The 25,987-nt window shown below is 42.5% G+C and overlaps 1 protein-coding gene across 1 annotated transcript in view; it reads left to right on the plus strand.

The window, feature by feature from the left end:
• The first annotated feature begins 205 nt into the window (after positions 1-205).
• LAMB4 (laminin subunit beta 4) overlaps positions 206-25,987 on the plus strand; it is a 40,909-nt gene continuing 15,127 nt past the window's right edge. Inside the window, exons 1-22 of the mRNA XM_017811384.1 lie at positions 206-284; positions 2,218-2,375; positions 5,496-5,631; positions 6,915-6,988; positions 7,619-7,807; positions 7,968-8,031; positions 8,570-8,784; positions 9,599-9,719; positions 10,343-10,531; positions 11,128-11,307; positions 12,714-12,823; positions 13,278-13,357; positions 14,344-14,494; positions 15,440-15,547; positions 16,133-16,348; positions 17,549-17,670; positions 18,372-18,492; positions 19,444-19,621; positions 20,985-21,128; positions 21,355-21,586; positions 23,229-23,386; positions 24,898-25,122. Of these exons, the coding sequence (XP_017666873.1) occupies positions 206-284; positions 2,218-2,375; positions 5,496-5,631; positions 6,915-6,988; positions 7,619-7,807; positions 7,968-8,031; positions 8,570-8,784; positions 9,599-9,719; positions 10,343-10,531; positions 11,128-11,307; positions 12,714-12,823; positions 13,278-13,357; positions 14,344-14,494; positions 15,440-15,547; positions 16,133-16,348; positions 17,549-17,670; positions 18,372-18,492; positions 19,444-19,621; positions 20,985-21,128; positions 21,355-21,586; positions 23,229-23,386; positions 24,898-25,122 (3,250 nt within the window). The remainder of the gene's footprint in view (positions 285-2,217; positions 2,376-5,495; positions 5,632-6,914; positions 6,989-7,618; positions 7,808-7,967; positions 8,032-8,569; positions 8,785-9,598; positions 9,720-10,342; positions 10,532-11,127; positions 11,308-12,713; positions 12,824-13,277; positions 13,358-14,343; positions 14,495-15,439; positions 15,548-16,132; positions 16,349-17,548; positions 17,671-18,371; positions 18,493-19,443; positions 19,622-20,984; positions 21,129-21,354; positions 21,587-23,228; positions 23,387-24,897; positions 25,123-25,987) is intronic.

A 25,987-nucleotide genomic window follows, 5' to 3' on the forward strand; every position in this document is an offset into this window, starting at 1 on the left:
CCTGTGGTTGCTGAACTACTCATCTAGGTATGGCTGTTGTGTTGTGTGCTGTATAGAGCTATGTGAACCAAGCCCACACAGAGCCAGTAACAACTGAAATGCTTTGACTGCCCTTGCTTATGTTCTGCCTGCTCTGGGGGGATATTTCATCTTAGTTCAGAGGAACAAGAACTGAACTGGGAAGTGGCACTTTGCTCATACAAGGATGCCCCAGCAGCCAGAGCTGCTTCAGGGTACACTGGTGCCTACAGATGGAGAAAGAGGTGGAAGGTGCAAAGACGGGGGTAGGTTTGGTTTGGGAGTTCTACTTGGTGGCAGAATGCTGGGTTGTCTTTTATACCCATGGCTGCCTTTGTTTTTCCAACAGAGGTTTTGTGTTGACAAGTCTCACTTTCCTCCAGGTAGGTGGGAAGAGGAAGGGTGCCACAAGGCCACAATGAACCTCCCTTGGGTTCATGCTGAGGTTCCCTGTATGAGTCTTTTGCACTGATGCTGAAATTACCTGGTTTTCTTCACCACACTTTAAGATGTGGTTATATCTTGTCTCTGACAAAATTCATAGCACCTGACATCAGGCATTTCTCAGTAGCATCTTCATTAGGAGCTCTGTCTTTGTTTCAAGTTAATGAAAAGAAACAAGAACTTTCAGAGAAAGAGTTAGATCTCTGCAAACAGCCCTGCTGAATCTAGTTAGGATTAAGTTGCTTGTATTTGAGAGCTACAGTATTTTAGGTGATAGCATTCTGGTTTTATTTTACACTAAGTGTACAGATCTTTTTCTAGAACTAAATCAAAGCCAGGGGTTTCTTTTAGTCTCTATATTTTTATTATGGCTCTATCACTTTAATAAGGTACTCCTCTGGGTACCCCTATGTGCAAAAGGTGCCCAAGTGAGGCAGAGCACCAAGTTACCCACCAGTTCTTCTCTTGCAGTGGTGCCAGTTTGAGTTCCACTGGGAGGCATGAGGCTGGGGCTGGCCATCCTGTTACACCTCAGTAAGTACAGATGCTACAGTTACTCAGGCCAACTTTAAAATATTATCACGTGATTTACATATCTCCAAGATTTTGTTAGAGTGCTTCTTTTAGGAAGACGCTATTGAGAAACATGACAGTGAGTCCTTATTCCCCACTCTCCTACCTAGGACCCACGAGTGATATGAAACTTTTAAGTACAAAGAAGTTACATGTTGTAATTGAATCTAAATCAGGGCCCAAGAGGTGCAATCAATATCAGCTAATTAATAATGAGTGTGGATCTGTATAAATAAAGAGAGAAGGCTAACCAAATATAGGCATTGCTTTACACCTAAAGAGTCAAGCCTCTGTCATAATCTAACTATAGCCTGAGCCATAGACTGGAATCTGGCTGCACAATGCTGTATTTTTTACTGTTGTAATTGCATTACTATTTCTGGTGTTCTGTGGGATCTTCTTGTATCAATTTTGGGGTTTTTTTTTAACTGCACCTTTTATAACAAGTTGAGCCAAGTAAAGCTGAAAGATAAAGCCTCCAAGGTACCCATTCCTGTTCAGGGTTTCAGGACAGAACTTGTTTAAAAGGACAAGCCCTGTAAGGGAAGTCTTAATATAATGGGGAAAATATTTGAAGTTGTTTCAGGCAAAATAAATGAAAAACTCCTGCAATTATTTAGAGAATTCAGAATTACTCTGTTTAATTATTAAGGACCATACCATGGGGTCTGAACAGAGAGTTCTGGCACTAGACAAGGGATTTGTTGCAAATTAACAGAAAATCTGAGGACCCCTGTTGTCAGTGTTGGTCTCAGGTCCACCATTATCACTTGGAAATCAACACAAATCAGCAGAATTAATCCCAATCTGTCTCTGCTCACAGAGTCAATTGAAATGCTTGTGATTCTGCTGTAGGAATGCTGTCAATGGGCATACCAGTGTAGGAAGCATAATAAATTACTGCTTATGGCAGATTGGCATTTTTACTGAAAAATAATGTGCTGAAAATCTAAGTTTTAGCATGGATTTGCAATATGCTCGCTATATTTTTTTATTATTATTTTGTAGAAGGCGCATTCATTACCAAAGTTCTTCAAAAAAGGTATTACTAAGGACAAAAGGAGTTCAGGCAAAGGATAATTTAGTTTTCTGCTGGTGTTGAGATTTAAATGATTTTGTCTGGAGAATACTGCTGAGTACATGAAGCAATTTAATCTCTCTTTGATCTTCTTTTGTGCTCAGCGCTGATAAGACCCCAGAATACACAGCACGACTGTGATGCTGGGTCCTGCTACCCAGCCGTTGGGAACCTCCTCTGGGGTCGCAGCAAGCAACTGACAGCCTCGTCAACCTGTGGGATGAACAGCCCTCAGAAGTACTGTATTGTGGGCTACCTAGAGGTTGGTTTGCTCCTTCTTTTTTAATAAACTGAACTCTGCTTACCAACAGTATTCTCATCTGTTCAGGGAATTTGCCCAGAGTAGGAAGTTTCTGTGGGAGTTGTCTGAATAATCATCAGACAGTGTGACATAAGTCTGGTGGAAGGCTGTGCCTTACTGCAGCACATATGGAGAGTTTGGCAGCAAACAGCCTCCAGGGTGATGTGTAGCTTCTCAAGGGGGAGAAACATCCCTGAGACACACAAGGATTTAGCACAGGGATTTCTGAAGGAGCTTTGCACTGCAAGTCCTTTTCCTGCTCACGCCTCAGAAGTGAAGGCTATGGTTTGTGTGTGTGTGAGTGCAAGAGCAGTAGAGTCCCACAGGCAGGCACTGCCTTGGTGGACCTTCACTGAAGGACATGTCCATACAGTGTTGAAACCTGAGGCAGCCTGTTCAGAGATTCACACCATGTCTTCTCATGTCCTTTCATCTGAAATGAGACCAGTGTTGCTGAAAGCAGAAAGCTGTCTCTGAAAAGGGAAGACATAATGCTGTAGTCCAGTCTTTGGCCATATAGGTGGGCTGGCAGATTGAAAATGTGGCTCATCAGAGGGATCCCTCTCACTCTCTGGCCACAGTGATGAGGGGGACCAGTGAGCATATGGGAGCTATGCCAGGAAGGAATGGGAATTCCTCTGTTGCACATCCTGGAGGACTTGGCCTCACTGAGCTAATAAATTGTCACAAATAGAAATATATTCACTAAATAAGAGCTTAGGCTGAAGAGGAAGTTAAAATACAATTTCATTTATGAGCAATTGAAAATAGTTACATTTTATGACCTTCTGGCTAAATGGTGTGACACATTTGCAGAGTAAGGTACGGAGATGGCACCAGGCACTGCTTCAAGTTGCATGTTGGAACCACAGTTTTCTGCAAAGCGTAAATACCTCTTTCCTTTGCTGAAATAACCTGAACCATCTTTCTGGCCCTTAAGCTGGATGACTGCCTTTTATTCTTGCCTTTTAAGAGGAGATCAAAGAGCGATAAAAAATTAATATTTTCGCTTGCCTGTACTTACCCTTTGAATTATGTAAATACAGACTCATGAAAAGGAGCAGCTGTTCTGCAATAATCCCTGTGATTTAATGCTGCTTCAACATATCTTGACCCCTGGTGGCTGTCTCTTGAAGAGGGTGAAAACTACAAATCTGCTTTGCAGAGCTTGAAAGAGAGAGACTTATGCTCTGGCAATGTGTTCTGTTCCATCAGCTCACCTTAAATGTGTCACTGATAGTGTTTCAGTCCCACTTGACTCAATTCTCTTTCTCACCAGCACATTTTGAGTGCTTTGCTGGAGGCAGGCCAGGAACTTTGCATCATTCATCTTGTAAAGCCAAGTTCTTCCTCCCTCAGTTCCTCTTTTGATGACCTGTGTCAGGCATCATGACCAGAGCAAACCTTACTTGTGAAAGTGGGTGTTAGTCAACATGCAAGCTACCAAAATCCAGGAGTCAGTTGGGATGTCTTATTGAAAATTCCTATGGAAAAAAAAAAAAGAATTCAACTGCTTTGTGTTTGAAAAGAAGCACTGGAAATCACTGTCAGTCTTTAATATGTGATTTTATTTCTAAATTAGGTTAAGTGGTTTTTAGCTCTATGATTGGATATACTACCTACACATCTTTTGAAAGGAAAAGAAAGGGGACAGCACTGAGGAGAGTATAAAGCCAGCACTTCAGAGGCAAATGGGATCTGCCAGACATGACTTGTATGGACATACACATGCTTGTCCTTTGGAGCAGATTTTTATGGAGCAACCTTAAACATAAGTTGACCAAATATCATATTGTATGCATTTATGTAAATCAGAGAGTGAATGCAGTCCTGCCAAGTGCTTTCTTACCAGAGCTTTGTGAAATGAGATGACAGAGTATTTTTTGTATTTCTCTCTTGTCTTCTAAACTGTATATTCATACACTTGTCAAGGGTGGTATAGAATGACTGAATATAATACATATTTATCATAATGTTTAAAACACATGAATTATACCATACCTGTTAATCTATGGCTATTAATGTCTTTAAATGTGAATAACTCCCAGGTGATTTCATAATACAAAGATGTATAAACCATTCCCAGTGCTTCTCTGTGGATCTTGAGTGTGCCAAGTGGGATGCCTCTCTATCCATCCCCTTCTGGGTCATTTCCAGCCCAGCTCCCGCCAGTGATTTCCACTTTCTGTTTTCAGGAGCATCCCTGCCAGCCTCCCACCCATGGGCACTGAACCCATGCCTCCTCCTTCAGCTCCCTCTGGGGTGCTGTGTCATCCACTTTTCTTCCTGCCACCGTCCCTGTAAGCCAGGCACACACCTTGAGCATCACCTTCTGCTTTGGCTTATCCTTGAGCCATTGCACTCGGGTTCTGCCCAAATCTCATGGAGTGGCACATCCAGCCCTGCCCACCCTACTTCCCTGGGGCCCTGCTGGCTGTGATCCCGTGGTGCTCAGGCTGTCCTTATGGCTCAGCATGGCTCATCTCCCAGACCAGAATGTTAACCTTGTCACCTCTCCTTAGTCTCCCACTCAATCCTCCACTCATCACCTTAAAGAGGAGCTCCTTGCCCTCACTATCAAAGCCCTTTTGCAGACAAAATTATTCAGAACTGAGATATTAGCTCATCATTGCTACCTTCATCTTCTGCTTGTAACATTTTCAAACAAGACCCTTTTATCCTATTGAAAGCCTAATTTTCCTCCTTTGCATTGGTTTTAAACTTCTGTAGTCTCCCTGTGCCTACAAAATACACTTACAGTGGTCAGGGTGGTGTGTCAGCCCAGGCCAACTACTTTGTACCTGCTCTTACTGAGATCCCTTCTCCACAACTGAAAAAGTGTAATTTTTATAGAATACCTGTGGCAGACCAAGACCAACACTTACTATGTACATGCTTCATGCATATGATGATTTTCTTGGGCTTATCCCTTACATATGAAAGCCTGAGTGATTAAAAGTATAGGCACCCAAAGCAACATGACAGGTGCCAGTCTTGCAATTGCATAAATATGTGTACATCCACTTGATTTTTAGTGAAGAGACAAAATTAATATTTTATTCTGCTCATTTTGTTTTCTAGGCTGAACAGAAGTGCTTTCTCTGTGATTCCAGATACCCATATAATCCCTATACCCAGCACAACAGTCACATGATTGAAAATGTTATCACAACATTTGAGCCTGATAGGAAAAAGAAGTGGTGGCAGTCAGAAAATGGTAAGTTTCTTTGAGAAAATATTACTTCAAAATGTTGCTATGAGATTATGCCATTGGCACTCACCATGTTGCCTTTATGAAGAGATGAAACAACAGCACATCTGTTCTTTGATTCAGTAATGCTGAGTGATTTGAACCCATTTATGTGTAGCAGTATATCAGAAAGTCCATTTTTCTATGGACAAGTTTTAAGCACAGTATCTCCAAGAGATGGCCAGAGGACCAGTGGCAATGCATGATTATACATGGAGACCATGTATTTTCCACAGGGTGTCTGCCTTTCAGGGAAATGTGATTTATGGCAGAAGATATATTTGCCTACAGATGTGATGTCATGTAATGACAGCATGTAAAACACAAATACCCATTTAAAAACAAATAGTGTAAAGCACTATGCTAGAAAGAATAATATTTACTCTATCTTATTTGACATACAGTGAATATGTAAAAAACATTTGACTGGTTGGAAATTAAGGCATAGAAAAAGTAAGGTAATATGTCCCCTTTGTTTTGAGTATCCAGCCGAAAATTTATAAACCTTGTTTTTTCATGCAGTTTAGCAAGAATCTGTCACTAGCTTTGGACACCACTACCAATAAATCTGTGAGCCAGCTGTGAGAAGAGCTTTCCTTGTTCTCCCAGTCTTTCTTCTGGGATGAGGTCTCATGCACAGCCTGGTCAGCAGGAGCCCTGGGATGCTGCATGCAGATGTGAATAGTGGGGGTACTGCCTGAACTCCTGCAACTCTCTGCAGAGAATGCATGAATTGTGGAGGTTTTTTCTATACTTGTTGCAATTTTGGAAGATGTCTGGTGTAGTAGTTCTGCTCATGATAAATTTCAGGTCTGGCAGTATAGGAGGGTTTAACAGCTCTGTTTAGCATGAAGAAAACCCCATAGTTTTATTGAGTTTCTCTTTTTTTTTCCTTAGAAATAAGTAAATTATTTGAATGGATTTTAAAAAATAAACCTAACTGGACACAGGAACACACAAACCCAGAACCATCACCATCATTTACTATTCAAATTATCTGAACAGGACCTTTAACCAGGTCCTGCAGTCTCAGTGACCTGCAGCACTGCCAGTGACAGTGTCAGGAAGGCAGAAAATCATATCGCCCTGGGGAGAGCAATCCAGCCACACACTGGGTTTGTGCACAGGTGATGCCCTAAAGAGTCTAGCTGCTGTGCTGAAAAAGGCATCTTTAAATTCCCCATGGGAAAACTGTCTCAGCTACCCCTTCAATGTACGCATTGTGATCTTCATTTTCATTCTCTTTTCAGGCATTGACCACGTCAGCATTAGACTGGACCTAGAAACTTTATTCCAGTTCAGCCATCTTATCCTGACCTTTAAGGTACATCTTTAACCAGAGATTTTATGTAACGTTAAACACTAATTACTTAGCCAGAGGAATAAATTGCTTAGAGAGGCAGTGAAAGCTCCATCTTTAGAGGGTTGTAAGAACAGGTTAGATAAACACCTGTCAAGTATGGTTAAATTATAGTTGATCCTGCCTTAGGGGAGGAGGATAGGCTGAATAGCTTCCTATTCATGTGCCTTCTGGTCCTATTTTCTATAAATTTGAGAATTAAAGCGGAAAAATAAATTGCAAAATTAGACCCTAAAAATTTAGGACATATCTGAACTGCAGTTGCTCTTTCAATTTAGTTCAGCCTTCTCATGCATAAGATGGCTACAATTTTTTTTTTTTTACAAAATTTCTACATCATTATGGTAAACCTCCTTACTTAGAAAGTGATCTTGTATCTGTATGGAAGGTTACCCTTCCCTTCTGCTAGAGAGAGGTTCTAATGAATAATCTGGCTTTTTCAGAAAATCATGTAACCAGCACGGTAGCCCTGTAATGAGCTACAAGATCCCAAACACAGAATTTTAGCATCCCCCAAAGAGGAATATCAGTATAACAACCGCTGAGATGTTTTATCAATGCCTGCTTAAGGAATTCTTGAAATGTTTCTTGCAGACATTTCGGCCTGCAGCAATGCTAGTTGAGCGCTCTACCGATTTTGGTCAGTCCTGGAAAGTGTTTAGATATTTTGCACATGATTGTGCAGCTTCTTTTCCCAACATCTCTTCCGGTCCAGCAAAAAGTGTGGGAGACATCATTTGTGATTCAAGATATTCAGACATCGAGCCCTCAACTGAAGGCGAGGTATTGCCAGGTGGCTGTGTTTGTGAGTTCAGATCATACGTAGCTCTGTTACTGCAGCTGAAGGTCTCTTGTCTGTATGTGGTAAAGGGAGGGGCCTGTCATTTGATCCCTTAGGTGGGTGCTCATCCCATCTCTACAGCTGTATCAATTTGTTTTGCAGGTTGTTTTAAAAGCTTTGGATCCCAGCTTTGACATAGAAAATCCCTATGTGCCCTATATCCAAGGTATGGACACTACAGGTTTTCTCCAGAGATATTTTCCTGGTGTTGTTTGTTTTGTACACTGAAAAGATCAACAGCTCAGGTAGTGTAAGTCAATGACGTTGAAAATTAAGTACCTAAAGATCTTACAGTGACATTGTATTAATAAATAAAATGGGGCCAGTCCTGTTCTCTAGCTCTGAGGGCAAATGGCAGAGCTCTGCAAAGTTCATCCATGTAGCTAAACTGTCTTTCCTTTTGGGATCAGGCCCAATCCACGCTGCTTTTTGGGAGCAATCCCAGAGGTGCACATGAACCCATGAAGCCAGTGGCTGGGAAAATGCAGAGCCATACCAAGGAGGGTGCTAATGCTTACACAGCCGTGTGCCAGGGGTGGTCCTTGCCCTGGCGCTGTACACATTAGTGGTCTTGGCCAATATTGGATCATTTCCATTATTTCTTCACTATGGGAGAATTCTTGGATGACTGATCCAAGCTGAAGATTTCATGCTGTTCATTTTAGAGTGAACTTGGGCTTTTGATCTCTCTTCTTTCCTTCCAGAGCTCATTACATTGACAAACCTGAGGATCAATTTTACTAAACTCCACACCCTTGGGGATGCTCTGCTTGGAAGAAGACACAGTGATCCCCTTGAGAAGTACTACTATGCCATCTATGAGATGGTTGTGCAGGGCAGCTGCTTTTGCAATGGACACGCCAGCCAGTGTGATTCCATGCAGAATCTGCGGGGAGATGTTTTCCATCAGTCTGGGATGGTGCGTCATTAATGCTGTCTCCAAAAAGGGTGGTCCCTACCTGGTATTTTATGAGAAGGAAGAGATGGAGGCAGGGAGAGGAAGATCTCTGATAATCTTTGGACTGACCATTTGCAACTGCAAGTTGTTAAATGTTTCAATGCAGATTCTTCCTTCAAAGCCCTGGTTTGGAATGCACAGAGGGTGTCTCTTTGTTGGCACTAGGGTGGTGTTTCTAAAGCAACTGGGACAAGACATGTTGATAATAGCAGCCAAATACCAGAGCTGTAATGGTGCAAACGTAATGCAGTAAGTAGCCTATGATGTGTGCAGACTTGAATGGCCATTTGTTGGGTGCATTCCACTCTCCAGCTGGGCTTGGGGGCTCTGCAGCAGGAGAGAAGGCATTGGCACAAAGAATAGCTGATAATGCAAAGCTAATCCATGAAAAATGGATTATTAAAAATTCCAGGAACATGATTTCGAATTCTTTCCCTCCAGGAACAAGAGTTTTTTCTCCTGGAAAACATGTATCTCAATGTTAAGACATGTAGGCAAAGAGAGAGAGAGAATCTAAAAGGTTAAAGTCTCCCTTGATATCTCTATAAGTATTTTTTTCTAAATGTTGCTCAGTGGCTTTAAAACTATTTGGTTAAAATTTGCAGGTATTCTCCAGACCTTTTACTCAAATAATTAAGAATTATGTCAGCTGAGGGAGCCAAAGAGCTTTGAATTTTCCTGATCTTGCTGGCATACCTCGAACAGATCCTCTCCTCTCCTCTTCTCTCCTCTCCTCTCGTCATCTCATCTCCAAGCTCTTCTCACCACGTTACAGGTCCAAGGGAGATGTATCTGCCACCATAACACTGAAGGTTTGTCTTGTGAAAGATGTAAAGATTTCTACAATGATGCTCCCTGGAGGCCAGCTGAAAGGACAGAAGATAATGCTTGCAAACGTAACTCAAACATGATATTTTCCTTTTTAACAGTTGGAGGTGGCTGTAGCACAATCACAGTCCAATGTATAATGGGAAGGCTAGGTTCCTGGGAGGGAGACTTTTCCATGCCTCATCCAGAAAAACAGATAGACACCACATAGGTGCTGTGTTATCTTACAAGAAGTAGAGCTGTTTCATGTTCTTATTTTTCATACAGAGAAAAAAACAATAAAGAGAGGAAAAAGCACCTAATGCAAAAAAGATCATCCACTGACTTGCACAGTGTCTTTCATGTGAGTGAAAGAATTTAGACAAGGCTAAATTATTTATATTCACAATAATGAGTAAAGTGGGATGTACAAGAATAATGTATTAGGATCTGTAACAAATATTCAACTAGAGCTTTCTTTGGTGGAGCAGTGTTCCCTGCCGCATATCAGACACACTCACCCACATGGAGACTTCTCCAAGTTTAGGGCCCAGTTCTCTCCCCCAGCTGTAACACACAAGGCTTGGGAAGCTTGTTGGCACTGAAATCATACAAGTCACCAGTAATCCTGTGTTAGCAGTAGACAGCAATGGTGGCCAGACCACAACAGGAGTCATGGTGTGAAATACCCCACTGTTTGTCTTGGTTTCAGGTTGTAACTGCAATGGCCACTCCAGCAGATGCCACTTTGACATGGCCGTGTACCAGACCAGTGGTGGGGTCAGCGGTGGGGTTTGTGAGGACTGCCAGGACAACACCACCGGGCAACACTGTGACCAGTGCAAACGCTTCTTTTACCAGGATCCACTCAAAGTCATTTCAGACCCTCAGGCGTGCCTCTGTAAGCGTCCCTTTTTAGCTTCTGTAAGAATGACTCAAAACAGCGTGGTTCTGGTTCTCTTTGCTCTGAACCCTATGGCATCCCCATGCTTAAGTGTTCGTACAGTTGTAAAAATGTTACCAAACCACAACATCCAAACTGCCTTATAAAGTAGCTGCATGACAGTATCCTCAAACCACCGTTGTAAAAGGAGCTGCATATTCCAATTTATTGCTGAGCTTAGAATCCAGCAGAGCTATCAGCTTTCTTGAGCAACATCAATATAAATATGAATTGCAGTAGTCATATTGCTTCTAGGGCCTTCAGGTACTGCAGAAGGGGTGCAAAATGATGGGGGGATTAATAACTTTTGCTGGACACCCCCCATATGCAAGAAAAATAGTCTTTCAGACATGAAAGCACTTCTGAAAGATGAGCTAAATTCAGTATTAACATAGGATGGGGAAAATGCTCTGAGTGTAATTTAATTGTAGCAATTGATTGGTATGAAAAGTCCTTAAGGAGCCAAAGGAGGATTACTAGCAACTCTGTAATTGCATTTTCATGCTTACATCTAACTGTGCTTTTTTTATGTATCCCCTTAACCATTCCTCTAGTATGTGACTGTGACCCAGAAGGTACATTGCACAATGGCGCCTGCGAGAGTCGCACAGATCCCACTCTGGGAACGGTGGCGGGCCGGTGCCCTTGCAAGGAGAATGTAGAGGGTGTTCGCTGCGACAAGTGCAGGGCAAACTACTATGGGCTGAGTGGCAGTGACCCCCTGGGCTGCCAGCGTATGTAAACCACCTCTCTCATCCTTCTTTTCAAACCATTTTTAAGACATGAAGGTAGTTGAATGCACAGATGCAACAGTGATGCACTACTTGAGTCACGGAATACACAGTTGCCTACTATAATTAAATGTCAATGCCATGTAATGTTTCTGAGGCAGCTCCTGCAACTGAAAAGATGCAAAATCACTTTCAGAATGCATAGGATACTATAATAGATCAGGCTGCTGTTAATAGAAGGGTTGTTAAATATACAAATTAATTGAAAAGGGAGATAAACACATGAAAATTATTTTAGCATCCAAATCAGTATAATCTCATGAAGTTCAACAAGGCCAAGTGCAAGGTCCTGCATGCAGGTCAGAGCAATCCCAAGCACAAGTACAGACTAAGAGGAGAATGGATTGAGACTAGTCCTGGGGAGAAAGACTTGGGGGTATTTGTGGATGGAAAGCTCAACATGACTCCGCGATGTGCATTTGCAGCCCAGAAAGCCAAATGTATCGTGGGCTGCATCAAAAGAAGTGCGTCCATGAGGTTGAGGGAGGTGATTCTCCTGCTCTACTCCATGTGGAATACTGCCTCCAGATCTGGGGTTCACAAGAAGGCTGGAGAAGGACTTTTCACAAGGGCATGTAGGGACCGGACAAGGAGAAATGACCTTAAGCTGAAGGCGGGTAGGTTTAGTTTAAATATTAGGAAGAAAATCTTTACTGGGAAGGTGTTGAGGCACTGGAACCAGTTGTCCAGAGAGTTTGTGAACTCTCCATCTCTGGAATTATTCAAGACAAGGGTGGGTGGGGCTCTATGTAACCTGGTCTAGTAGAATACGTCCCTGCCCATGGCAGGGGGGTTGGAATTAAATGATCTTTAAGGTCTCTTCCAGCCCAAACCATTCGATGATTCTGTAATTCTATGAAGGGTCCATGAAAAGCCACAGACAGACTGTTAGGATATTTGGACTCTGCAGTGCAGTGTCAAGATGGCAGAAGCTGCTGCCTTGCCATAAGAACTTCCAGCCAGCCATTCCTCTTAGAGAGGCTTGCTGAAAAACACATCCTGCCCCTTCCCAGGCGCACTGTGGGTTTGTGAGCACGTTATGCCCACACCGTGGTCCTCAGCCACACGCAACGACTGTGCAGACCAGCACAAGCACACGGCAAACCACTGCACAGGGCTTTCTGCCAGTGCCCCTTCTCCCCCTGGAGAGGGGCCTGCCAAAGGAAACGGTCCATTTCCCAAGGGCAGTCAGTGGGCTGCAGGGTGCCAGGGCATGTACATCTGTAGAGTGTCTGTCTGGGGGACGGAGACTGCCTGTCATGCTGATGCCACATCTAAAGCAAACGCCAGTCCTGCTGCCGGCAGTCACTGGAGCCTGCAGAGGTAACCACACATTTCTGTCCCTGCAGCCTGCAACTGTGATCCCTCTGGCAGTTTGCCCTTCTCCATCTGTGATCCTGCCACAGGAGAGTGCCTGTGCCAGCGGTTCACCACAGGGCAACGCTGTGAAAAATGCCTCGTACGTATTAAGGTTTTGTTATTACTTCTGCATGTGGTTTTGGAAGTCTCCTCACCCACCTCTTAATTGCCAGAAAATTAAACAATAAGTCAAATTTCAAAATAATATTACAGCTGTATGCTACCATTCTGCATTGACATCTGGTTCTTTTTCACTGCTCACAAACATTTGTGCAATCAAATTGGACTGGAAGAAGCACTCCCAGGAAGGAAAGGAAGTGCAAAATCATGTCCTCAAAATCTTTGCTGTTTACAGAGAACTTGCTTGCACAAACGGGTAAATATCTGTCTCATGCAGTGACTATGCTATCCGGTAAGAAAAGCAATCTCCCATGGCCAAACACAGGCAGCAGCACAGTAGTGCTCCAGAGCATTGTTCATCCAGCAGAATGAGTTCTGTTTTGCTTTACATATTTAAATACTTGTCATTAAAAAAATCTTTCTTTGTATCCTAGGTAGGATACTGGGGTCTTGGCAACAGCTTGAATGGCTGTTCTCCGTGTGACTGTGATATTGGTGGATCCCAGAATAACTTGTAAGTTAAAGTTCTTCACGTTCTTTCCTGGTTTTAATTTTTATAAGCTCTTAGGCTAGATTTTCTGATTAGGTTAATACAGTCTTGGTACAGATGGGAAAATAGCCTGTAGATATAATTTCATCATATACAAACAGAGTAAAGTCATGTTGGGATTTTGGAAATTTATTTGTGATAAGGGGATTTACGTAATTCCTTTGAAGCCAACTTTGAATCAGCTTGAGTCAAGATGTGTTTAATATAAAATATAAAATGCATGGCTTGAGAGAACCAGAGACCCTAATATTTGTATAAATTAGAAGTAAGTTAGAGGTGACATTTTTACCTTAGTTTCCTGCATCTACTTTAAATGCTAGATTTTTTTTCTTCTGGCTGCTGTTCAAAATGTATAATTTTAGAAGCAAGCTTGGTTTCAGTTGAGTTACTTCAGAAGTCTGTTGGGCAGGGGTCTTCACTACTGCTGTCAGACTTCAGACATAGGAGCACATAGTCTGATGCTGTAGAGCAGCTCCTTGTGAGTAGATAAATAATTTAGTGTGTTAAATATGACTGTAAATATATGGAAACTTCCATATTCACATCAAATCAAAGGTCCTTCTGATCTCATGTTCTGCCTCTATAATTGTGAGTGACAGATGATTAAAAATCATGATACAGTGATAGTTACAGAAAGAGATAAAAGAAATGGATACAGGAATAGATAGTAACAGATGCTCAGGAAACAAAAGAATCAGTGCTTCAGGTATGGAACAGACAGAGAAAGACAAAACATGTCATGTCTCCAAAGTGATGGAACAGTATCACTGAATGAATCCAGCATCAGAAACAGAGAGGGTGGGGGGTAGGAAGAAGTTTAATAACAGAGGTGATCCGGCAATGGGAGAAATGAGGCAATGCAGAAACAAGGGTGGATCTGAGCTGCCCTTGTGCTGTGAAGACCCAGCTATGCCACACTCTGACATCCTCCCTTTACCATTTTGCTGTAGGTGCTCAGCAAAGGATGGTCAGTGCAAGTGTCTTCCCAACATCGTGAGCCGCCAGTGCAACGAGCCAGCTCCAGGCTATTTCTTCTTACCTCTGGATTATTACATTTATGAAGCTGAGCATGCAAAGCCCCTTTCTGGCTCTGCACCCTTGGTAGGTAGTTGGCTTTTTAGGTGTCGTACTGAGAGGGAATCCATACAGTGGTGGCACAAGAGCTGAGGCTGAGAGGAAGAGCCCTTGCCTGGGGAGCAGCTGGAGCGGTTCTTTAGCAGGAAAATGCAGAGCAAGTCCCTTGACCATCCTCAGTTCATCTTTGTTTTTCACAGACATGATTATCCCATAAATGCAGCTGTTACAAAGGGACAGTACCTACAACGTGCTGTGACCTACAGAGCTGCCCTTGCTGCTTCTCAAGTGCCGGCTGGTCTGGCATGAATTAGAGAAAATAGTTTAATTATTTAAATTAGAGGAAAGCGTTTGAGTTGCCAACCGTTATCATAAACTGTTATATTTCTGGGAATCTCCAAAAGGGGAAGAATCAAATTACTCTCTGCTCCACTGGACTCATTCCTGCTGCCTTATATAAAGGCACTGATTGTAGCCCAATTTCCTCAAGAATTTGGCATCCATCTGTAATGTTTTTAGAAAAATTAATTTTTATTTATTGTTTCCCCTTCAGCATGGGGGTAGTTGTTCCCCATGCAGAGTACAAGCCTGGAATGCATCCCTTCCTCTGCCTATGCTTTTATTAACATTTCTGCTCTGACGTGTTGTCCAGAAGCTATAGAGAACAAATAACAAAAAATGTTTATTTGCAGGTCACATCCACAAATATTTAGCTATAATCACAACCAGTAATCATCCTACAGTCCAATAATTAAATGGAAAACAGATGTCTGAGGCATAGTTTATGAGAGAAAGTGAAAGATAATTTTAAGGGAGTGGGGGAAAAGGTTTTCTGGCAAATGCTGGGCCATAGTTTAGAGTTTCACCCTGTAGAGAATAGAGCCTGTTTTAAGAATGTGGATTTTCATTTGGTTCCTTACCTACCCTTCAGCCTTGTTGAGACAGTGCTGCTCCTCTCTCATTACTTCACAGGTTCAGCCAAGCACTCTTCCAAGGTGTGACATCTACTTGCAGAAGCAAGGCTATGAGTTCATTATTGAAAATGGAAAGATTGTGTTAAACAGGAACAAGAAACGAACTGTAAGAAAATCTGGACTGGAACAGGTAAATTGGTACTTGAGTAGTTACTTAAGTTTACATCAAATAATAAAATTTTATTTTGTGACAAAGGGCAAGGAAACGCCTGAGCACGAGGGATTTGCAGTCTTAGACATTATAATTCTGACACAAATTAAGTCGATTTTTTTGCTACACAGTTGGGCCAGACATTTTATGATTCACACTGACTGGTTTACACTGCCCAGTGACATTGTAGGCTCGGGTTCAATGAATTTTTAGAAGAGAAGAGTCCCCGTGAAAGGTAATTGTTTTTTATAATGAAGAGTCCAGCCACGTATGAAAGGTTTGCAATGTGAATGTTTGGAGAAGCAAAATATTCAGAGACTGATGGATTCTAGTCCTTCTCATTGCTGTTGTTGCAAAGCCATAGGAAGCTTTTCTTGACATGTGACCCTAAACATCCTACGTATGGGAGAGTTCTTAGATTGTCGATCCCAAACTTGTTCAGAAAATGAGATTAACTCATGGCCAAAATAAGTGAACAGTGTGGCAAAAATATTTCCTTTCTTTTTTCTGAGTTTGTTTCTTTGTAATTTGACTCAGCAGGTCGTTGAAAATGTCGGTGTGTCTTTGCAGGGTGCGATGCAGTTTGGACAGGACTCTGTTTCGGCGGTGGTTTTCAGGCAGCCCAGCGCTGGTCGGTCTGTGACATGGACAGGACCTGGCTTTGCCCGTGTTCCCAGCGGAGCTGGGCTGAGATTTGCCATCAACAATGTTCCCTTTGCTATGGACTTTGATATCACAATTCGTTATGAGCCTGAGGTATCTGTGATGTCTTGCATGTCTTGTGATGCTGTGATAGATGCAGGGTCTGTTTTATCACTAATAGAATGAGCAACTTGTCCTATTCTTTATATTTAAAATTAAAATGACTTGCCTTTTCACCAAGTAACAAGTTGCCTTACCAACCAAATAACATGTGCTCCACTGATCCTCTTATCCTTTTCCACTGAAATGTGAAAAATCAGCCCTACAAGTGTTTTCTAAGCATCAGCCAAGATTTCATGTTCAGAATGTTTCTCTTTTGGCACCTTTGCTTGGACTGGACTTTTGCTCACAAATCAAACACATGGAAAATGCAGTTCCTTTTAGATGGGCACCCTGTATTTCTAGCTGGTGTTTTTTGGGCAGGAAAATGTGCACAGGCAGAAGTGATCTGAGTAGATATTTATCCAGGGCTTTTGCAGGCATCCAGCTTCCCAGTTGCACCATCTGGGCTCTGAGATGTGTGAGAATTGTAGGAAAATAGCCAAATTACTATTTTTTGCCTGGAGAAGATTTCTCAACGATGAAGACATGTCTAGGGAAATCTGTTAATCCAAATCTGGTTAAAACCAGGTCCACACCCATGTCTTCAAAAACACAGGCAAGTGTTTTATTGGTACCAGCTTTTGTCTGTGCCTTACTCTTTTGCTTTGCAAATCTCTGGGACAGTCCCACCACTCGAGATTATCCCTCTGTCTATTGTGTTCTGTTCTCTTACTGTCACTCTGAGGCAAACAAAACTCCCAGTGTCTTAAAACATGGGAACAATTGTCAGTGGGCTGGTTTGATGTAGCTTTTTTCTTCCAATGACTGAAGAGTTGAGTTTTAAATACATATGTTATACACTCTTTTATGTTTGTTATTCCTTATTAGATATATGAGGAGGCAGCTAATGAAGAATATTTCCAGAATAACACTGTGCTAAGAAAGGAAACAACTCCAATGACTTTAAGAGAGCTCTTTTCATTTGAACCAGCTGAGGTCCCATTTCCATCTCTGCTTTTCAATTGGCCATTGCAAGTACAATGCATTTCTCTCAAATAACATTGGTTTTTAGTGCTGTAAAGAATAAAGAGAAAAATCTGTTATGTCACTGCCGTGTGAGATCATTCAGATGGCTTTCATTAACCCTGACAAAGAGAAAGTAGGTTTCTCAGATACAAAAAAATTACCGTAATTTTTGTCTTTTGTTTATAGTCCTTGGAAGATTGGCTAGCAAGTGTTGCCATCCAGCCTACTGGTACCTTGTCAGGTCAACGCTGCAAAAACAAGATCCTTTCACAGGAGCCACATGTGTTGCCTCTCCCAGCTACAAAGAGGTCTGACTGTTCCTGTCCTTTTGCCTGTGTATTTTCTGTGTATATATCGTTTACTAAAGCACTGTAGAGCAACAAATGTGTGGGAAAGTGGGAATATCAGAAACACATGTGTGGCCTTTTCTGTTGCTGTCACACCACAGTACCATGTAGGCTCTAAGGAAGAGACTGATGTCCCAGTCCTCAGTCTGGCAAAAGTCTGCCCAACCCAGGACAGTAGCCTGAGATCTTGCTGGCCTTAGTCATTGCTTTGGTGAAGATCCAACTGCAGCTACCTCAGTATAGAAGGGAAATATTGACTATATTTACAATACTATTTCTAAAAAAGAGCTTTTCAGCTTGGACCTATGTAAAGAATAGAGAGGAGTCAAGAGGATGTGACTGATGTTTTGTTTAAACAGGGACAAGAAAGGATGAATATGAACAGTGAGTTGCAACCCCCTTTGCTTGAAGTAGTAAAACCTGCCCTTTTCAGTTTAATCTCCCCAGGTTTAAATTGTGTATGGTGAATCATTTGGCAGAAGTCATGCAGCTTTCCAAAGCCTGCAAGCATGGGGCTGGCTGTGCTCCTCACAGCAGCAGGGCTTGCTCCAGGCTGCAGGCATTAGGATGCAGGCACAGAGCGAAGGGAATGCTCACAGCATCCCATAGACTTGCCTTGTCCTGACTGCTGGCTATAATTGTCCTTCATTTCTGCTGAACAGGATTGCAATTCTGCAAACTCCAGTCTGTCTGGAGCCGGGAAGAGAATATTCTGTGGATGTGTATTTTTCTCAGGCCTCTGCGTCTGACACAAGGGCAAAATCATACATCTTGGTTGACTCAGTGAGTAGTTCTGTCAAAAGTCCCTTGAGGTTGTGTTTGTACCACTGTGATTTTTTTTTTTACATGGACTTATTAAAAATATTTTAAAATAATTTATAGTGTTTTCCAATAGAAATTCAGCTTCTGCTTACCTCCATTGTCACTGTTTGCATGTTTTTGTACAGAAAGACAGAACTGTATCTGGTTTAATTTTCATGGAGCAATACCATAATAGTTCATCAAGTCATACTAGTTGCATATGTTGATAGTCAGAGTATGTATCCCTATCTGTTGCTGATCTTTTATGAACACCTTCCACATATGCTGACAAGATGCTGTGGTTAGGGATACAAATTCATGCAGTTCTTCATTACTTATGTTTTTTAAAATCTCTCTAATTTGTCTGGATCATGGATGTTTTTAAAGATTGGAAAAGTAAAATTAGTTGTGTACTTCACAGGAATCAGGTCAAGATATTTCCCAAGTTTCCACCAAGTCAGGAACTGGGTGTTAGTTTTGGGTCGTTCTCTTGAGAAAATTATTTTTAGGTCCATTTTTCTAATTACTTCCGTAGAACGGGATCTGACAAGGGCTGGCCATAATTGGACTTGGAACCTTCAGCTTATTTTCCTCTATCACAGTAATACAAGTAAAAATTTTGGCCAGATACTGCTTTTGGAGTCACTACCACAGCCCATCTTAGAAGCAAAACCAGATCTGAGCATATATCTGAGGTCTTATTATAATTTTATGTTTTTATATACAGTCTCTTCTATTAGAAGAACTCAGGGAATGTCTAGACCTTCAGAATAAATATGAATTTTGATGACAGAGTGGCACAACAGCAGATTTGGAAACATGGTGCTCTGGGCCTCTGTCCTTGCAATGCAAAGCACATTAAGAGAATGTGGGAAATTCTGGTTTTCAATATATCTAAGCAAAAATATTTTCTTTTTCCTCTTAACACCAAAGCTTGGACTTATTCCCAGAATCAGCTCCGTGGAGAACTTATGCAGTGAAAAGGATTTAGATGAGTACCAGAAGTATCACTGCATTGAAATTGCATCCGAAGTTGGACCTCACGTCCTGCCTGAAGCGTGTGCACGGCTCATAGTGAGCATGTCAGCCCGGATTCACAACGGCGCCGTCGGTAAGGACCAGCCTGCACAGGCAGCTCTTTGGGACAGTTGCTGGTTTTCCCTTGAGTTTGTAGGTTATGTTGACTGACGAGCTCTCAGCCCATGGTGGTGTAGGTGAGTGAAGCAGATCAGCACGTGTTATGTGTGGATACACAGGATATATCTCACTGAACCCTGAGCGGGCTGCAAACATCTTTTGGTGGCATGATTCTTGGAGTTTATCACACCTGATGAGCTCTGTGGAGCAGAGCGACAGGGACCATGGCAGTGCTTGTGTGTTTTCTGAAGAGCACTGAATCAAGATGCGACTTTACCATATGGCCAAGGCAGTAAAATTCCTGCTTTTCTGGCTGCTGTAAAAGGTCAGGGAAGTTTTTAAGCCCTCTCCCTGGATGCTGCAGGCCAGCTGGATGCCTTGGTATGATGGCACACAAGCTGATGTACTGGAAGAATATTCACCAAGAAAACCTTGGTGGTGTTCCAGCAAGAGGGCAGTGGCAGGTGGGGTGTGAAGCTCCCAGGCAGCCTCCTGGACCCCCATAGAAAGGGTAGCTGGGCTTAGAGGCTAAGGAAATCTCCCAGGTGTTGGGTCCAGAGAAATGGAACTTCCCTGCACTTCCATTAACAGGAGGGGTCTTCCTGGACAACTTCAATGGCCACCTACTTTCAGAGAGCCTTTCAGCAATGCCTCCGAAGTGATAGCATCTGCTTGATTTGGGCAGTTTTAGAAGGGTCAATGCTTCACTCTCTTATCAGGTGATGAGGTCATGGCTGTGCAGCTGCAGACCCCCCTCATTTAGGCTTGGGCTGTGCTAACTCCTCATTAGCCCAATTCCCAAAGTGGTGAGATTTCCTAGTAAAACATGGCACTTTAGTTTTCTGGTGCTTTATAGAGCATCCTGGACAAACATCCTCTGTGAGTGATCAGAACACCTTCACTCAATAAGTTAGTCCAAGATGTCCAGAAAGAAATCAACACTACACAGATGCAGACTGTCTGAGTACAGCTTGAAGGTTATGTCCAGTGCTGCAGCTAAAGGTAGGTTTATATCAAACCCTTCTAGACTTCAGGATTTCTCTGTTTTGGATCTACGTTTTGCTACGCCCTTTCTGTCCTATCCCGAATGTGTGCTGAAGGCAGTGCCTTGAATGTGGCAACTGCAACACCAAGACTTATGCTGGTGCCTAATATACCATCACCATTGATGCTACACCATCAAACAATCCAAGCCATGGCCATCAGTGGTTAGTGAACCCCTGATAAGAATAATCAAGCTCTTTCCTTCCTATTTTAAAGTGTGAAACCTGCAAGTTGATGAGAGCAGTCACACTCCTTGATACCCAAGCCTGTTTTGTTCTCTTTCCCCTTGGCAGCATGTAAGTGCAATCCCCAGGGATCGCTGAATGCCAACTGCAGTAAACTGGGGGGCCAGTGTCAGTGCAAAGCCAATGTCGTGGGACGCTGCTGTGACACCTGCTCTGCGGGCAGCTACGGCTTTGGCTTCCATGGCTGCTATGGTGAGTACTTGGCAGCCAGCACCAGGACCACTATCTTGGTTCTTCATGCATACTCAAACTTTTTAGGGCTTTGAACCCAGGATTATGTGTGAAGCAATATAAAAGATGTTTCCATGAATAACGAGTTTTCCATCCCTGCTTCTTGACTGCCTTTGAGCAGTGTCAGAGATGAGACATGTCGGTGGGAATACGTTCAGGACGCAGCTTTGCCTTTGGTGTTTTCCAGCATGCGAGTGCCACCCACAAGGCTCCCTGAGCACGCTGTGTGACCAGGTGACGGGGCAGTGCTCCTGCCGCCGGGAGGTGGATGGCCAGCGCTGCAACCGATGTCTGCCGGGGTATTTTGGATTTCCCCACTGCCGTCCTTGCCCTTGTAATGGCAATGCGGAGCTTTGCGACCCACTGACTGGAGTGTGCCTGGACTGCCGTGGGTTTACGGCTGGGAACCACTGTGAAAGGTAACCTGATGGGCAGCACTGCAAAGCTCACCCAAACACTGGTGCTCTCCAAAATGCCTCTGTAGCTGGGGACCTACAAATGCATCAATGGCCTTAACAGGAAACATATACCAAAGCCAGGATTAAACTGGGCCTAGCTGCTGTACGTCAGGTACCTATTTGTTTGGCAAATGCATGTGGGACTGTGCATGCAGTGCCTGTGGGCGGACTGCAGGCATGGCATGCACTCAGCATTGCAGCAGGCTCCCTGCAAGAAGGCAATTGAGAGATGAGTGCCATAGCACCATGTGCTTGAAGACATGCACAAAGCTTCTGACATCTTTCAAATTGCCAGCTTTTAAACTTAAAATTCAGCACGAGGTTAGCCAAGAGGTTAACCATCAAACAAGAGGCTAACCTCATCCTGAATACTCATTTTAATACCTGCAGTTATCTCTGAGGAGCTTAAATAAATATGCCCTGTTTGCTGGCCATATTAGTTCCATATGACCAGCAAATTACTTTTCCCACATGTTCCAGCTCCATTAAGAATAGTTGTCCTCTTTTTTATTCTATATGCTGTCAGCAGTATCAGAGTTCAACATGGACATCAAAATTAAATTAATTTAGTTTAGTTTGGATGGATTGTACCTTGTCATTTACTTTTAAGAGGATTTCCCTGTGAAACATATTGAGCTTTTCTTGCAGTCCTTTTAGACAATACAGCCTTTGGCTACTGTGCTTGTAGGTGGCAAATAGATTTAAAATGGGATACTGAAATACTTGTTGCCCTGTGCCTCTGCAGGAGCTTCAGACCCCAGGGTGAGGATAATCAAACAGCCAAGTCTTTTAGCCTGGCTCATATATATGTGGTGAATTGTGTTCCCATTTGCCATAGTAAAGCAGATCAAAGACTGCAGATGCTTCAGAAGCCGCTGCGTTGCCGCAGCTGCAAAACCACAGGGGGTTGGGACATGGAGGCAGAGGCAGCAATGGTGGGCAGGTGGCTGAGCCCCCAGGGAGCCCCAAAAACCCCAAAAACTGGTCTGGGTAACAGCACAGCCACCACCACTTTGAAACAGCCATTACCCCAGGTTTGCAGAACATGTCAGACAGAGCACGGCTCAATACATATCGCATCTAAAATATGCAATATTCTCTGAGTGCTCTTAATGAATCATTGCTTTTTTTGCCTCTGCCAGCACTTTCTACTGTCATGCCAACCACTCAGTGTGTGTGTCTGTATGGAAATGGATGAATATATGTAGTGATAGATGAATACATGGAATTTTTATCTGGCAGCTTTTAGCTGCCTATGTAGAGCATGTGTGATATGTCATATCATAATCATTTGGACTGAAATTGTTCCAGAGTAGGTGAAAGTCTTCATAAATATTCCTTGAAAAGAAAACATGTGTCTTTTTATTTTTGCTCCAGATTTTGGGAATGCAGCTCTGATTTTCCATTTTAGAACACCTTTGAAGCTTGATGTATCTGTACCAATTAATGGAGATAGCATTACAATGACCCGGAATGTTAATTAAATATATATACATATAAATATATATACATATAAATACGTATGCATATAAATTGATTCACCTGCATGGACTGAAAGGAGTGCTTGACAATTTGTACTGCTTTATGTTAACTGCTTTGACAGGTGCATGGATGGCTATTATGGAAACCCTCTGGAAGGAGAACCCTGCCACCCATGCATGTGCCCAGGGGTACCTACAAGCAATAGGTATTTTGCACATTCCTGTTACCAGGACTCCCAGTCTGCACAACTAGTCTGCAATTGTCTCGAGGGACATGCAGGTACAAAGCAAAATACAGATTGGTTCTTATTTTATTCAAATTAATGTAAGAGAGAAAAATGACCGTCCTCCGCCCATCATGTGTTCAGAAATTACAAGTTAGGTAATGGTAATAAAAAGGCTAAGAAGAGTTAACACGCAAATTTACTGAAATCATGTGGGAAAGTCCTGACTAGGAAGAATGGGAGTTGTGCAATTAGTGTTTGAAAAAGGGATTCACTTAAGTGAATACAGTGAAGCCATTAAATAATCTGATGGCACTCTCTGGAAACCTCCTCCTTTCCAGGGGCATTACATAAATCTGGTGAGGAGAGGGGGGAGAAATGCAGTTGCTCATTACCTCTGAAAAAGAAGCATTGGAAGCCCAAATCAGAAAAAACAGGGCATCAAAAAGAATTGATAAGATTTCCTAATCAGATAAAATCTTTCTCCATATAGAGGAATCAGTCTTTGACATTTTGCCCCAAAGTGACTGTTTCATCGTTCAAATGGTCACTTTAGAAATGAAGTTTCTATTCTCAGCTGTCTCAAATGCAGATATTTTTGCAGCACACTGATGCCTCGCTTCCTAAGATTCTGTTGACATAGCTTGAATTCCTGAAGGGAAAGTTGAAGATATTTCCCTCCCCCTGGGCATTAGAAAGATCTTCCATGATGGGAGCAAGCCTTAATGGGAAACACTACCAAAAACTAAACCAATGCTGTCATCTTTACTTAGGCAAGCTTCCTTTACAAGTCAAGAGCAGTTTTGCTTTAGTAATTTTTGTAGGGCCAAAATGACACTTGTTAGTACTTGGCCAGGGGACTTCTGTCCTCACAAACCACCGCAATCCTCAGTTCTGGACTTTCTTCCTCCTGCTCCTTTCCAGCAAGGCTCTTGGTCACCTCTGTGGCAGCAGGCTCACTTTTCAGATTGTGAAAGGCTCTGGTCCTGAGGACCACAGTGAAGGAACAGAGTCCGTGGTTGAGGATGAGCTGGTGGATGGGGTTCCAGAAACCCCAGCCTGTCCTGAAAAGTTTCTGAGATGCAGAGAGGTAGCACCCTAATCAGGACATGCACTGAGATGGCTTGCAGAAGTAGTTGCAATGCCAGCAGGCAAGGGCAGAGCATCCCAGAGCTCATCTGAACTCCTGGGCACCCCCCACCCTCCAATGCTGCTGTGGGAGGGAAGGAACCAAGGAAAATCCTGTAAATGTGGCCAGCCATGACTAATGTCATTAAATGCACTTAGCTGGAAAAATATGTTTGGAGGTGTTGTGTGAGGGGGCACCTATTTAGTCCTTCTGAAAGGACTTCCTTGGTAGAAACAACCTGGGATGAGGAGAGTGAGTTTCCATCAGATTTCGATGTGGAAGCTATACTTTAAACTGATCATAGGATTAAAGGGCAACAGTCTCAAACAGGTGGACATTTTTCATTGTAAATGTGCCTTTGGACAGTCTGAATCTTTTAACAGTACTACTGGAAATTACTGGAATTCCCATCAATATTTTTACTTTCCTCTCTGACAGGCAATCAGTGTGACGAGTGTGCTACTGGGTTCTATAAAAACCCAAACAGCCCTGGGCTTGACTGTGCACCATGTCCCTGCAATAGTAACATTGATTTGACAGACCCGGAGTCTTGTAACAGGGTCACAGGGGAATGCATCAAGTGTTTACATAATACCCATGGAGCAAACTGCCAGTTCTGCAAACCAGGTTATTTTGGCTCAGCTCTCAATCAAAACTGTCAAAGTAAGTAACAGCACTGCAACTGTGTGTTCCTACCAAGAAAAGGTTTTTTTAAAAGAAGGGAGAAGCTAGCCCTTGGAAGGACAACAAAACTAAAGCAGATGAATAGAGCAAAATATAAGAATACCAAATATATTTTTCTATATACCACATATAAATATATGAGTGATACAAATAACTTAATGTGACATCTATTAAATTCTATGTTATCCAAGTTTCACTAAATCGCATACTGAATATCACTCCTAGGAAATGCTCATTTGTGAAATGAAAGCAGTACTCCCTGTTAGCAAAATAAATATGCATTCAGCTCATTCAGGAAGGAATCAAAAGTAAAGGAATAAAAGATAATTGTTTATCCATGTTGCTGGCTGATGCCAACTAAGCAATGCTCAGCTAACCAGATGATCCCTTACTGAGCTCCCTGCCTTAGCAGTTGTTTTCATTAAGTGGCTAGAATGAGACTGTTCAGGCAATTTATAAGACTCCATGAGAACACTGTCAGTAACTCAGCAGTTTTAACAGAAAGGCACAAGTGTAAGGAAAAGCAAGGCATAAGCTTCTTCTCAATGTTTCTCAAAAACTATTTTCACAAAAGTGCCTGATTAAGGGTCTAATTTTTATGCACCAGACAATTATAGGCATTTTCAGGAAACTTCTTCTGGGAATCTCTAAAATACAGTCCAAGCCCATCCCTTGTTCATTCTTGGACAATGTCTGTTAGAAATGGTTAAGCGAGCACTTTTGGCTCCTCACAAGGAAGGCTTCTTATCTTGCTTGGCTTACTAGGGATTCCCACACTGGATAGTGCATACTGTAAATCAGATTCCCCTCACTCAGCGTATTTAACATTTCATTCTAATAAGAT

The sequence above is a fragment of the Lepidothrix coronata genome, unplaced genomic scaffold (genome assembly GCF_001604755.1).
Source record: "Lepidothrix coronata isolate B3197 unplaced genomic scaffold, Lepidothrix_coronata-1.0 Scaffold32, whole genome shotgun sequence".
NCBI lineage: Eukaryota > Metazoa > Chordata > Aves > Passeriformes > Pipridae > Lepidothrix > Lepidothrix coronata.